Source organism: Trichomycterus rosablanca, chromosome 15 (genome assembly GCF_030014385.1).
Source record: "Trichomycterus rosablanca isolate fTriRos1 chromosome 15, fTriRos1.hap1, whole genome shotgun sequence".
Lineage (NCBI taxonomy): Eukaryota > Metazoa > Chordata > Actinopteri > Siluriformes > Trichomycteridae > Trichomycterus > Trichomycterus rosablanca.
Window position 1 is genome coordinate 14843774 of NC_086002.1, and position 14278 is coordinate 14858051.

Below are 14278 nucleotides of genomic sequence, written 5' to 3' on the forward strand. Positions count from 1 at the left end.
GTAGTCCTGGAAGAGTAGCATTAAAAGAGGCAAACAAAGCAAGCAGAGAAACAGATAGACTACAGTCAGTAATTGTAGAACTACAAAGTCCTTCTATATGGTAAGTGGAGCTGATAAAATGGACAGTGTGTGTAGAAACCAGGAGGTGATTTTAATGTTATGGTCGGTCGGTGTATATGGACACAGAGACAGCTGTTAATCATAATCACTAATGTTGAATTAGTGATTGACTGCCATGATGTACACCTATCTGATACAGCGGGTGCCTATAGAATGATAAATGAGACACAGGGTGGAGACAGAGCAACTGATGCGCTACAGTCAGTAACTGTAATGTTCGTCTGCATAGTAGGTGTAGCTTATACAAAAATCAATTCATTTACGTACCAGTTGGGTGTTCCTAATAAAGTGCTGGGTGAGAGTACAAGTCCTTTACAAGTGTATGTACACTTCTGATTTGACATTTATATTTATGGACGTGTGTCTGATTGCTGTTCTGCACCTGAAAGCGATACGGTGAGTCGTCTTGTTTCAAACACAGGTTCCGAGGTTCCTTCAGTGGGTATATGTAGCCGTATTTCACCAAGAGGTTTCCAATATGTGATGCCTCTACACACACAAAAACACACCCTACAGTAAGGAGAAGGAATTTACACTTCCAGTATAAGATGATCCATTTGGATTTAATGTTATGAGACATTTGCAAAAGAAAAACGTAATTGTTCTATATCCACATTTTTGATGACAATGACTTTTAGCATCAATTAAGTGTTAATTAGGACTAAGTGTCTACCCAAGACCTATTGAATTGACAGTCACCCCACAATCTAAGTGTGCTGCTGAAAAAAGGGACAAATCCAAGACCAGATCGTGCCAAGACAAAGTGAAAAGAGATTAAATGAATCATTTATTGTCTTGCTTAAAATACCAATGTGTACCACTGTGCCTATGGTACCTTCACACCACTGTTGCACCCCCATACCTTGACAAATGTTGGCTTTTGCACCTTTCACTGATAACAGTCTGGATGTTCCTTTTCATCTTTGGCATAAAGAGCATGACGGCCGTTTTCCTAAAAACAAGCTGAAACCAAGCTGGACTCATCGACAATAGCGCATATTTTCAGTATATTTCGGTCCATCTGAGATGAACTCAGGTCCAGAGAACTGCACATTCTACAGTGGTTTTCCAGCCTTGCCTTACTCAAGCTAAAATGTCTCTGGATTACAATATTATGAACAGTAGATCTAGAATATGACCAACTCAAACAGCAGCAAAAGATGAGCGATCGTCTCTGACTTTATATCTGCAAGGTGGACCAACAAGGTAGGAGTGTCTAATAGAGTGGGCAGTGAGTGGACACGGTATTTAAAAACTCCAGCAGCACTGCTGTGTCTGATCCTTTCATACCAGCACAACACGCACTAACACACCACCAACCATGTCAGTGTCACTGCAGTGCTGAGAATGATCCACCATCTAAATAATACCTGCTCTGTTGTTGTCCTGTGGGGGTCCTGACCTAAGAAGAACAGCATGAAAGGGGGCTAACAAAGCATGCAGAGAAACAAATGGACTACAGTCAGTAATTGTAGAACTACAAAGTGCTTCTGTATGGTAAGTGGAGCTGATAAAACCAGGTGGTTTTAATGTTATGGCTGATCGGTGTGTATATGTATATATTTGCATTTGATCCCCATTTTCTCCCAATTTAGGGCACTCAATTTTGTCTTCCGCTGCTGAGGCATACCCGTTTGCACCTGAGGAAAGCATGTCGCTGTACACGCCTCTTCCAACATGTGCACAGCCCTCCTCTTCTCGCCCCTGCATTCTGCACAGGCGTCTCTTCCGCCAATCAGGGTTCACATCTGTAAGTCGCTTTGGATAAGAGCTTCTGCTAAATGATGTAAATTAAAATGTGAATACATTCTGGTTGCAAATCAGGCCTAAAGTAGAATAAAAAAAAAATTCTGCAGATTTACTGATAGCACAGCACACGTTTTGTTCATGTCTGAGCAAAGGTTTGCATCAATGCGTGCAAGTACCTGAGTAGCTAGGCTCCCATGGGACAACTCAAAAAAGCAACGTCATCTCTTAAGAGACCTTTACTGACAACAAAGCTCAACAACCAGCGTGAATACACACAAGCACAGACACGCACACTTCCACACTCATACAGCTGAGGTCAAAAGTGTACATACACTCGTGGTAACATGTCTCAGGCTAGTCTGTGCCCATCTAAATACAGCTAGTTTGCACTTACTAGACTGAGCCGTATGTTTGATGGAAAAATCTTAACAACAGCATGAAAAACAATATAAATTTTCAAACTAACCCTAGGAGTGTTACTTAAAGCCATTTAACAGATTTAAAATTATCTGTGTAAACAATAATCACCTAAAAGCAGGTCTGCCATTCATTAAAAGCTGCTAAAACATCAATTTTTATCCAAACTAGGCTTCTTAAAGCTCAACTGCAGTTTGCTGTAGATTACTTTTGGGGAGAATTTGTGGTCAGATTAAACAAAGATTGACTGATTTGGCACAGTGACCAGAAGCCTGTACTTAACACTTGACATACTCTGTGAAGCATGGTAGTGGCAGAATAGTGTTCTTTTTTGAAGTATGTGTGCCAATCATTCAGTAATGGATAAAAACAGTCGCAGAAATTCTGTACTTGTCTTGTGTACACTGATCAGCCATAACAATAAAACCACCTCGTTGTTTAACACTCACTGTCCATTTTATCAGCTCCACTTACTATATAGATGCACTTTGTAGTTCTACAATTACTGACTGTAGTACATCTGTTTCTCTACATACTGTTTTACCCTGTTCTTCAATGGTCAGGACCCCCACAGGACCACCACAGAGCAGGTATTATTTAGGTGGTGGATCATTCTCAGCACTGCAGTGACACTGACATGGTGGTGGTGTGTTAGTGTGTGTTGTGCTGGTATGAGTGGATCAGACACAGCAGCGCTGCTGGAGTTTTTAAATACCGTGTCCACTCACTGTCCACGCTATTAGACACTCCTACCTAGTTGGTCCACCTTGTAGATGTAAAGTCAGAGACGATCACTCATCTATTGCTGCTGTTTGAGTTGGTCATCTTCTAGACCTTCATCAGTGGTCACAGGATGCTGGCAAGCTGTAGCCTAGTGGTTAAGGTACTGGACTAGTTATCAGAAGGATGCTGGTTCAAGCCCCACCACTGCCAGGTTGCTGCTGTTAGGCCCTTGAGCAAGGCCCTTAACCCTCAATTGCTCAGACTGTATACTGTAACTGAACTGTAAGTCGCTTTGGATGAAAGCGTCTGCTAAATGCCAAAAATGTAAATGTAATGCTGCCCGTGGGGCGCTGTTGACTGGATATTTTTTGGTTGGTGGACTATTCTCAGTCCAGCAATGACAATGAGGTGTTTAAAAACTCTATCAGCGCTGCTGTGTCTGATCCACTTATACCAGCACAACACACACTAAGACACCACCACCATGTCAGTGTCACTGCAGTGCTGAGAATGATCCACCACCCAAATAATACCTGCTCTGTAGTGGTCCTGTGGGGGTCCTGACCATTGAAGAACAGCATGAAATGGGGCAAAGCATGCAGAGAAACAGATGGACTACAGTCAGTAATTGTGGAACTACAAAATGATTCTATATGATAATTGGGGCTGATAAAATCGATAGTGAGTGTAGAAACAAGGAGAAGAGGTGGTTTTAATGTTATGTCTGTGTATATCAGTGTATATGTATATAGACTTTTGACCCTGTAAATGCATAACACCCTACTCCTGAGGTTCCTACCTTCTTCACTGATGGAATACTTCTTTATCAGCCACTCAACTATGTCTCCACCTGAAAAAAACAACACGGAAGAACTGGATTTAGCAACAAGAGGACATAAAAACATGTTCAAAACAGGAATACCCTGGACATGCCAGCAAGCCATCACAGAATTTTGGCGATCACCCCTGTCAGACATAGTCAATTAAGTCAGCATAGACGCTTCTAGATGGTTAGCAGTTGATTTTACACACTGACGTTGGCTACAGTTTTTGGACATCTAGGTTCCTAAATGGAACATAATAATGCATAAGTGCACCATCTGTCAAAGCAAGCATCCGTTTCTGTATAATCCTTTTTTTTAACTCAGCACCCCTCCTCTTTGGAGGACTATAAAGACTTTGCTAGAATGTACAATTACATATTTTATGGGGTATTAAAGCTACTTAAACAGGGAATAGAAGAGGAAAGAGTTGAAGCATTATAAAGCCATTGTATAACTTTCAATTAAATACAGGTCAAAAATGATTTGCAATTCATTGCTGCCTGATTTTATTCAATTTAATTTCTACTGTCAAATTTTTTTCCAATTAGGGCTGTATGTATCTACCCATGAGCCAAAACATTAGAACCACTTGCATAATATGCTCTCAAAACCAAAACATGGTCTCCACAAAACATCTGGAGTCATGTGGTCAGGAATTATGCTTTCAGGCCTCCGTCCACATAATCTTGGAGAAAACAGGATTCCACTGACTAGTCGACCTTCTTCTATTGGTGCAATGTCCAGTTTTGATGCTTGCCTGGCAATTATAGGTGCTTTTGATGGATAGGAGCTAGCACAGGCACGTTAACTGGCCTGCGACTACACAGCCCCAGGTTGGATGTGTGTTGTGACACATTCACTTCATCACAAGGATTAAAATGATCTGCAGTTTTAGCCACAGTAGCCCTTTTGTTGGTCCGTACCAGATTCCATAGCCTTTATGTCCTCTGGAATCAATGAGTCTTGGCCTCCCAACAACCTGTCCAGCTGGTCGTGGTTTGCCTTTGACTCCATGACTGCTTTTAACCACCCCTTGCTATTTCTCAAATACTATACTACACCCAGTCGGCTGTCCATAATGATTTCGCCCCTGTCAAAGTCACTCAGGTATTTATGCTGATCATATCTGCTGCATTCAACACATTAACTATGAGGAACTAGCATCAGCCCAACATTTAACATACACTATATTGCCAAAAGTATTCACTCACCCATCCAGATCAATGAATTCAGGTGTTTCAATCACTTCCATGGCCACAGGTTTATAAAACCAAGCACCTAGGCATGCAGACTGCTTCTACAAACATTTGTGAAAGAATGAGTCACTCTCAGGAGCTCAGTGAATTCCAGCGTGGTACCGTGATAGGATGCCACCTGTGAAACAAGTCGTGAAATTTCCTCGTTACTAAATATTCCACAGTCAACTGTCAGTGGTATTATAACAAAGTGGAAGCGATTGGGAACGACACCACTGGACTCTAGAGCAGTGGAGACGTGTTCTCTGGAGTGACAAATCATGCTTCTCCATCTGCCAATCCGATGGACGAGTCTGGACGGGTTTGGTGGTTGCCAGGAGAACGGTACTTGTCTGACTGCGTTGTGCCAAGTGTAAAGTTTGGTGGAGTTGGGCTCGGCCCCTTAGTTCCAGTGAAAGGAACTCTTAATGCTTCAGCATACCAAGAGATTTTGGACAATTTCATGCTCCCAACTTTGTGGGAACAGTTTGGGGATGGCCAGTGCACACCAGTGCACAAAGCAAGGTCCATAAAGACATGGATGAGCGAGTTTGGTGTGGAAGAACTTGACTGGCCTGCACAGAGTCCTGACCTCAACCTGATAGAACAAGTTTGGGATGAATTAGAATGGAGACTGTGAGCCAGGCATCCTCGCCAACATCAGTGTCTGACCTCACAAATGCGCTTCTGGAAGAATGGTCAAAAATTCCCATAAACACACTCCTAAACCTTGTGGAAAGGTTCCCAGAAGAGTTGAAGCTGTTATAGCTGCAAAGGGTGGGCCGACATCATATTAAACACTATGGATTAAGAATGGGAGTCACTCAAGTTCATATGCGTGTGAAGGCAGAGGAGTGAATACTTTTGGCAATATAGTGTATCTGTGGTCCTAATGTTTTGGCTAATCACTGTCCCTATCCCTACAATGCTCCATAATCATAGCCAGTAACTATTTGTGCTGCTCTACCAACAGGTCCAGTTCTAATAAACAAACTTCCTAATCATGTCAAGACATGTTAGTAACAACAAGGCTGTATGGAACAATCTGTTAGGAAGCCATAAGGGAATACCAATTGGATGTGAGTGCTGACTTCAACTACAATTAAATTATGGAAAGAGAGAGTGAGTGGAACATAAAAAGAAAGTAAGGGAGGAAGAAAAAGTCAGAAAGATGTTTGGCCAAAAGTATGTGGACACCCCTGATAATGGTTCATTTTAGGAGTTGCTTCAGACCCATTGCTAACAGGTATAGACCATGCAGGTGAAATTAGTTAGATAACACAAACAAACTTTTTCTGTACTATCATGACTGTGCCCTTGTGCCCAAAGCCAGGTTTATAAAGACATGGTTTGGACCAGCTGGATGTAGAGAAACTCCAGTGGCCTGCACAAAGCCCTAACCTTCACCCAATCAAATATCTTCGAGATGAAGTTGGCTGCCTCCTACATCCTTTCATTTACACAGGACTCAGTTTGTGAGCATGAATTTGAGCCAAAAGTTCCATTCCATTTATATTGATTTGGACCCCCTATTTGTGGCTTTAAGTCAAAAGAGCATTTGTAAGGTCAGGTAGTTTTGTTGGACAAGAAGGCCTGGTTGGCAGTCAGCTTTCCAATTAATATTAAAGGGTTTTAACATAGATGAGGTTAAGGTCAAAAGGTGTGGCTGAAACCCACAAACTCACTGTTAAGGAAGGTTGTCTACATACACTATATTGCCAAAAGTATTCGCTTGTCTGCCTTCACACGCATATGAACTTGAGTGACGTCCCATTCTTAATCCACAGGGTTTAATATGATGTCGACCCACCCTTTGCAGCTATAACAGCTTCAACTCTTCTGGGAAGGCTTTCCACAAGGTTTAGGAGTGTGTTTATGGGAATTTTTGACCATTCTTCCAGAAGCGCATTTGTGAGGTCAGACACTAATGTTGGACGAGAAGGCCTGTCTCACAGTCTTCGCTCTAATTCATCCCAAAGGTGTTCTATCGGGTTGAGGTCAGGACTCTGTGCAGGCCAGTCAAGTTCTTCCACACCAAACTCGCTCATCCATGTCTTTATGGACGTTGCTTTGTGCACTGGTGCGCAGTCATGTTGGAACAGGAAGGGGCCATCCCCAAACTGTTCCCACAAAGTTGGGAGCATGAAATTGTCCAAAATCTCTTGGTATGCTGAAGCATTAAGAGTTCCTTTCTACAATTAAAGGGACGGAGCACAAATTGGCTTGTTATGCTGATGACATTCTAATTTTCCTAGGGCAACCAACTCACTCATTACCCCATCTGATGCAAACGTTTGAACAATATGGTCAACTATCTGGTTATAAGATTAATGTAAATAAAACTCAGTTACTTTCATTCAACTATAACCCACCAGGAGCGATTAAAAATAGATACCCCCTGACATGGCATACAGAATATTTTAAATATTTAGGTATTAACATTCCAAAAGACCTTACAAAACTCTCAGAATATAACTATCAGCCTATAAACGAAAGAATTAAGGAGGACATTACAAGATGGAATCTAATTCCTTTGCTTAGTTTCGGCTCAAGGATTGAATCCACTAAAATGAATTTATTGCCTAGATTGTTATACCTGTTTCAAACTTTGCCTATAGAGGTCAGCCAAAGCCAATTCAACGAATGGGATAAAATGTTATTAAAGTATATCTGGCAAGGTAAAAGATCTAGGGTTCGCCTCAAAACTCTACAATTAGCCAAGGAAAAAGGGGGATGGGGTTTACCTTCCTTTAGAGATTATTATTTTGCAGCGCAAATGAGAGCTGTGATTTACTGGTGTAATCCACTATACAATATGCACTGGAAAAATATAGAGGAGAAAATAACTACCACCCCCATACAGGCAATTCTTGCAGATGACAATTTACAAGGTTATATAAATACTATTGATAACCCATGGGTGAAATGGACCCTTAAAGTATGGAAAACTATTATAAAAGAACACAAATTGGAGGGAGATATTGCAATCCTTAAATGGTGTGCATATGATTCCAGTTTTACACCGAACAAATTGGACTCTAGATTTAAGGAATGGACGACCAAGGGAATAACAGCGTTGTGCACAATAATGAAAGAAGGAACATTACCTAGTTTTGAAAAGCTTAAAGAAATACACCTACTAGGAAAACAAGACTTTTATCGATATTTACAGATGAGATGTTTTGTTAACACAAGGGCAAAAAATGTAGCCGGGGCAAACATAGGCCTAATTAACTTCGTAATTCGTATAACACAGATATTGGCGGTGGGATAATTTCATGTTTGTACAAAGCTTTCTCTGACCTAAAAACACATTCAACTCTGTATATTAAAACAAAATGGGAAAAGGAAGGAGGGATAAGTATATCAGAGGAAGAATGGACAACAATATGGAGATATCAGTGGAAGTGCACCAGATCTCAATATTGGAGGGAGTTTGGGTGGAAAAACTCAATAAGATACTTTATTACACCCTCTCAGAAATCACATTATGATAATAACCCCCCTGTCTGCTGGAGAAACTGTGGAAATCAAAATGCTAACCACTTCCATGTGTTTTGGGACTGCCCAGGTATTAAAGACTATTGGATGGGGATACATGAAGCTCTACAAAATATCTTTGAATCTGAAATTAACTTAGAGTGCAAGACCATATATCTTGGACTCATACCTCAGGAGTGGGTGAAAAAGGATAAACACTTAATAAATGCACTGTTAGTGGCTGCCAGGAAAGCTCTTACCAGGAAGTGGTTGTCCCGGGAGAGCCCGACCATGAATGTATGGATGGACATCACAATGAGTATTTACAAAATGGAAAAAATAACAGCATTCTTAAATTTAAAATTAGAACAATTTGATTTAATTTGGGTAAAATGGGTCAATTATGTGACACCCCTTAGGCCTGATTTTATTTTCACAGAGTAATGCATATGTTGTATATAAGAATTCACTCCCTATTTGTACATAGTTCATTTAGAAATATTGTTATTATTGCTACTATTGTTATTATTATTGTTTTCTCCCCTCCACGGACGGGGAGAGAGGGAAAGAGGAAGTTTGGGGAAAAACTTCCATACTTCCATACTCAATAGTACGCGAAATGAGTACGCGAGAGCGGTTAGTATGTCCGAATACATATTATACACAAAGAGGTACGCGAGAAGTACCCGGATGACCTACTTATTGGGCAGCCATGTTTGAGTATGCAAGCGATGCACACTTGCGGTCCGTTAATGTATCCCATAATGCAACTGGAGCTGCGTAGGCGTTCGAAGCGTAATAAGAAACAAGAAAGATAGCGGTCCTCTGTTTACAAGTGTAAGTAAGATAAATAAAATAAAACATTTTAAAGACGAATTAATAACAAAAACACGATAAATATCCAAAAGTTTGGCGAATGGGGTTTGTAATGAGTCTGTAACCATGGTGATATTACGTCATCACGTCCCACGTCATCACTTGACGTTAGAAAGATGGCGGATGTAGTGCGTAGCAGTGTTGTGTGCATACTGCATACTTCTGTACTGGAAGTATGTACTTTTTTACCTGCAGAGTAGTGCATACTTCCTCCAATCTAGTACATACTCTCTAAGTATGCGATTCCGGACGCAGCCTTTGTATTGAAAATTTTGTGATGCTAAATGTCAATAAATAAAGAATAAAAAATAAAAAAAAGAGTTCCTTTCACTGGAACTAAGGGGTCGAGCCCAAGTCCTGAAAAACAACCCCACACCATAATCCCCCCTCCACCAAACTTTACACTTGGCACAATGCAGTCAGACAAGTACCGTTCTCCTGGCAACCGCCAAACTCAGACTCGTCCATCAAATTGCCAGACAGAGAAGCGTGATTCGCCACTCCAGAAAACACGTCTCCACTGCTCTAGAGTCCAGTGGCGGTGTGCTTTACACCACTGCATCCGACGCTTTGCATTGCACTTGGTGATATAAGGCTTGGATGCAGCTGCTCGGCCATGGAAACCCATTCCATGAAGCTCTCTACACACTGTTCTTGAGCTAATCTGAAGGACACATGAAGTTTCGAGGTCTGTAGCAATTGACTCAGAAAGTTGGTAACCTCTGCGCACTATGCGCCTCAGCATCCGCTGACCCCGCTCTGTCATTTTATGTGGCTATCACTTCGTGGCTGAGTTGCTGTTGTTCCCAATCGCTTCCACTTTGTTATAATACCACTGACAGTCGACTGTGGAATATTTAGTAGCGAGGAAATTTCACAACTGGACTTGTTGCACAGGTGGCATCCTATCACGCTACCGTGCTGGAATTCACTGAGCTCCTGAAAGGACCCATTCTTTCACAAATGTTTGTAGAAGCAGTCTGCATACCTAGGTGCTTGGTTTTATACACCTGTGGCCATGGAAGTGATTGGAACACCTGAATTCAATGATCTGGATGGGTGAGTGAATACTTTTGGCAATATAGTGTACTTTTAGGAGGCAGCACAGACAAACTACAGACAAGGGAAGGAGATAAAGAAATAGATATCCAGAAAGAAAAGAGAGATATACAGAGTTAGAGAGATGCCCTCACCAGTCATGGCATGAGGAATGACTGTAATAAGCAGCCGCTGGCTTCTCATCTTCATGCCCATGTCAGGATCCTGCATGGACACAATCATACGCTCCATCTACAGAAAAGCAGAACCACATAAACAACACTGTCAGGAAGAAATTATGTTTGATAGAAAAAAAGGGTGCTCTGGTGGCACAGGTGGGCCAATCTGGTCGGGCACCCGACAGACACAACTGGTCAGGTCTTTGAAAGATAAGCCAAAATTAATAAGATAAGATTCCTTTATTGAGTGTTCGAGTGTTAAAACAGCTTCAGTACAGTGTAAGTACAGTAAATAGAGTAAATAAATTAGTAAGTAATTAAATTGGAAGCCATTCCTTGCTGTTCACTAAAACCTTTGCTGTTATTTCCACAAGATTTTGTAGTGTTTGTATGGCAATTTGTACCCATTCCGTCAAAGGAGACCAGGCTTACAACAAAACAGTGTTAAGGGTTAAACTTTAGGGCTCTGGCAGGCCATTGGCATTTCCCCACACCAGGCTAGACAGGATGCCAGTCCAATAATGTCTGTGTAGATCTGGGTTTAAATCTAGAGTAGAAGACCTCTGCACCACCTGAGTGCTTCCAGGTACTTTGGTTTCCCCAACTTTCCTAAAAATTCTAACTGGATATTTTAATTGCCCCTAGGGGAACGCAAGTGAATAAATGCCACTATGACCAGTATAAAGCAGTTAGTAAAAGGTTATTTATTTATTTATTAGGATTTTAACGTTTGTTTGTTTATTAGGATTTTAACGTCATGTTTTACACTTTGGTTACATTCATGACAGGAATGGTAGCCACTAATTACACAAAGTTAATCAGTTCACAAGGTTATATCGAACACAGTCATGGACAATTTGGATCTCCAATTCACCTCACTTGCATGTCTTTGGACTGTGGGAGGAAACCGGAGCACCCGGAGTAAACCCACGCAGGCACGGGGAGAACATGCAAACTCCACACAGGAAAGACCTGGACCACCCCACCTGGGGATCGAACCCAGGACCTTCTTGCTGTGAGGCGACAGTGCTACCCACTAAGCCACCGTGCCACCCAATTTTAACATCATGTTTTACACTCTTTGGTTACATTCATGACAGAAATAGTAGTTACTCATAACACATTCATCAGTTCACAAGTTTATTGTCAAACACAGTCATAGGCAATTTTGTATCTCCAATTCACCTCACTTGCATGTCGTTGGATTGTGGGAGGAAACCCACAGTCCAATAACATATTTATATTTCTTGAAAATATACAATAATTAATTGAAGTTTTAAGGTTTAATTGACAAAAATTATGTGCAGGCACCTTGGGTCACTGCCAGTCCAGAGTTTTGCATATTCTCCACATATCTGTGTGGGTTTCTTTGCTTTCCTACAAATGAATGTGAATGAATCATAAATATATATATATATATATATATATATATATATATATATATATATATATATATATATATATATATATATATATATTCATATAAAGAATAATTGTATTAATTTTAATATAAATAATATTTTTAAAACATGTCTTTCATAAATAGGCAGTGGTATCTCAGTGGTTAAGGTACTGGACTATTAATCAGAAGGTTGACGGTTCAAGTCCCACCACCGCAGAGTTGCCACTGTTGGGCCCCTGAGCCAGGCCCTTAACCCTCAGCTGCTCAAATCAACAGTCATAATTGTAAGTAGCTTTGGATAAAAGTGTCTGATAAATGTCACAAATGTAAAATGTAAATAAATGCAAATGTACTGTACTATTCAACATAATAATTAAAGTTTTGGAAAAATAAAACTTTACAAACACTGATGTTCTTATACACTTAACTATTTTTAAAAAACATAATAATAATAATAGTGATAATAATAATAATAATAATAATAATAAACGTAATGGAAATATATTTAAATATTAAAACTATTTTTAAAAATATTAAATAATATAGTATTCTGTCATACAGTGAAGTGATTGTTATGCTATAAAAAAAATCATATTTGAAAATGTATATGATGCTTTTTTATGATTGTCTTGCACGTCAGACTTCAGCTGCGTCTCTCAATGTTCAAAACATAGTCCATAATTACTTTAATTACACACAGTGATTGCAGAAGTTGTTTAAGCTTTTCTGCAGTCTAAAGCATCACTGCATCAGGGCTATAAATACATGTCAGAAAGTTTAGATATAAAATATCTTAAACATTAAACAAGCTGTTTAATTCAGTAGAACAGTTCTAGTTCTGAATTAAACCTACCTTAGTTAAGCAGGCCATCTGTACCCGGGTTACCTCTCTCTTACTGCAGGTGTTTATGGTCATCACTGCGCTCAGCATCCAAACTCACTTCATTTGTAACGCGTCGACACGGGGGGGGGGGGGGGGGAATACACAAGAATTCCCTGCCCAATCACAGAGCGCAGGATTCGGTTGGGCGTGTCGAGGGCGTGGCTAAAATTACAGAAGCGGTGGGATAAAAAGCCTTCAAAATGATACAAGCGTCTGTAAGCGCTGCATGAAGCGCCCACTAGCGGTGTGTTTAGTAAACAATGAATGACAAACTCCACTTCATACACAAAACAAATGTTAAAGCTTTGTGTGTCCATTGACCTGGTTATCAGTACATAGTATGGATGTACTGGAACACTTGTACTTTAGAAAATAGGTTTGATCACTGTCTTTAGTTAATTTAATTAATTAATAAATGTCTGATGTCCTAAACACTTGACCTAAAAAATATGGGTAGCCTTTCAGTGTCCTTACAAAAAAGGGTTTTTCCCCCCATCTATGTTAACCTGAAACTGACAGAAGTGTATTAAATCAATTATTCTTTATTTCACATAAAACCTTTTGATTTATGACTGAACATACAAACCCCATTTCTGAAAAAGTTGGGACATCAAGTAAAACGCAGTAAAAAGAAGAGAACATTCAGCAGCGGATTTGCCCTACATACACAGACTCTCCAAATTTAGATTTCACAGTATGTTAAACAATAGTTGGTGAAAGATTAAATTATTTGCAATCTTGCATTGAGAAATATTATTTTTAAACTGATTTCTTAAACTGCCAATTCTTTCCTTAAGTTTGTCAGAAAGTGGTGAGCCATGACCCATATTTCCTTTCAAGTACACAATCATGATTCTCTCACCTGTTAACAACTAACCTCCTTATTGTGGAATGCTGTAACTTGAATATTCTATAAACTTTTCACTATTATTTTGCCTCTGTTATGACATTTTAGAGTGTGTTGCAGGCATCAAATAATGTATTTATATTTACAAAATACAAATAAGTTAATCCGTGAAAACTTTGGAAATTTTTCCTTTCTATGTATATCACTTGAATGAAGATTCATTAATCACACATTCTTCTTTTTACTAAGTTTTACAATTCTGGAAATCTCTGTTCCAGCTCTTTCAAGTTTAGGAGGGGTTGTTTTCCAACAGCAAGTTTCAGGTCTTTCCACAGATGTTAAAAAAAAAAAAAAATCAGGACTCATGTTAGGCCACTTAAAATTTTGTGTCTTGCTTGCAGAAGAAGCATCCTCTTGGGTCCCATTAATATTATTTGGCCAAAGACATCCTTTTTAATGATTAAACCCACAACTCACAGTGGCTCGTTGAGTAGCACTGTCACCT

General features: G+C 39.9%; 1 protein-coding gene across 3 annotated transcripts in view; it reads right to left on the reverse strand.

Annotated features, from left to right (window-relative positions):
* The window catches only part of rgs11 (regulator of G protein signaling 11), a 40939-nt gene extending 27980 nt beyond the window's left edge, over positions 1 to 12959 (reverse strand). For 2 of the 3 annotated variants that reach the window (XM_063010423.1, XM_063010422.1), the window contains exons 1-4: positions 12897 to 12959; positions 10618 to 10714; positions 3809 to 3859; positions 503 to 609 (exon numbers count right to left, since the gene is read on the reverse strand). In XM_063010423.1, the coding sequence (XP_062866493.1) occupies positions 503 to 609; positions 3809 to 3859; positions 10618 to 10714; positions 12897 to 12959 (318 nt within the window). Of the gene's footprint in view, positions 1 to 497; positions 610 to 3808; positions 3860 to 10617; positions 10715 to 12896 lie in introns of those variants that run through there. The other variant, XM_063010424.1, reaches the window with a different exon arrangement.
* Positions 12960 to 14278: the final 1319 nt, after the last annotated feature.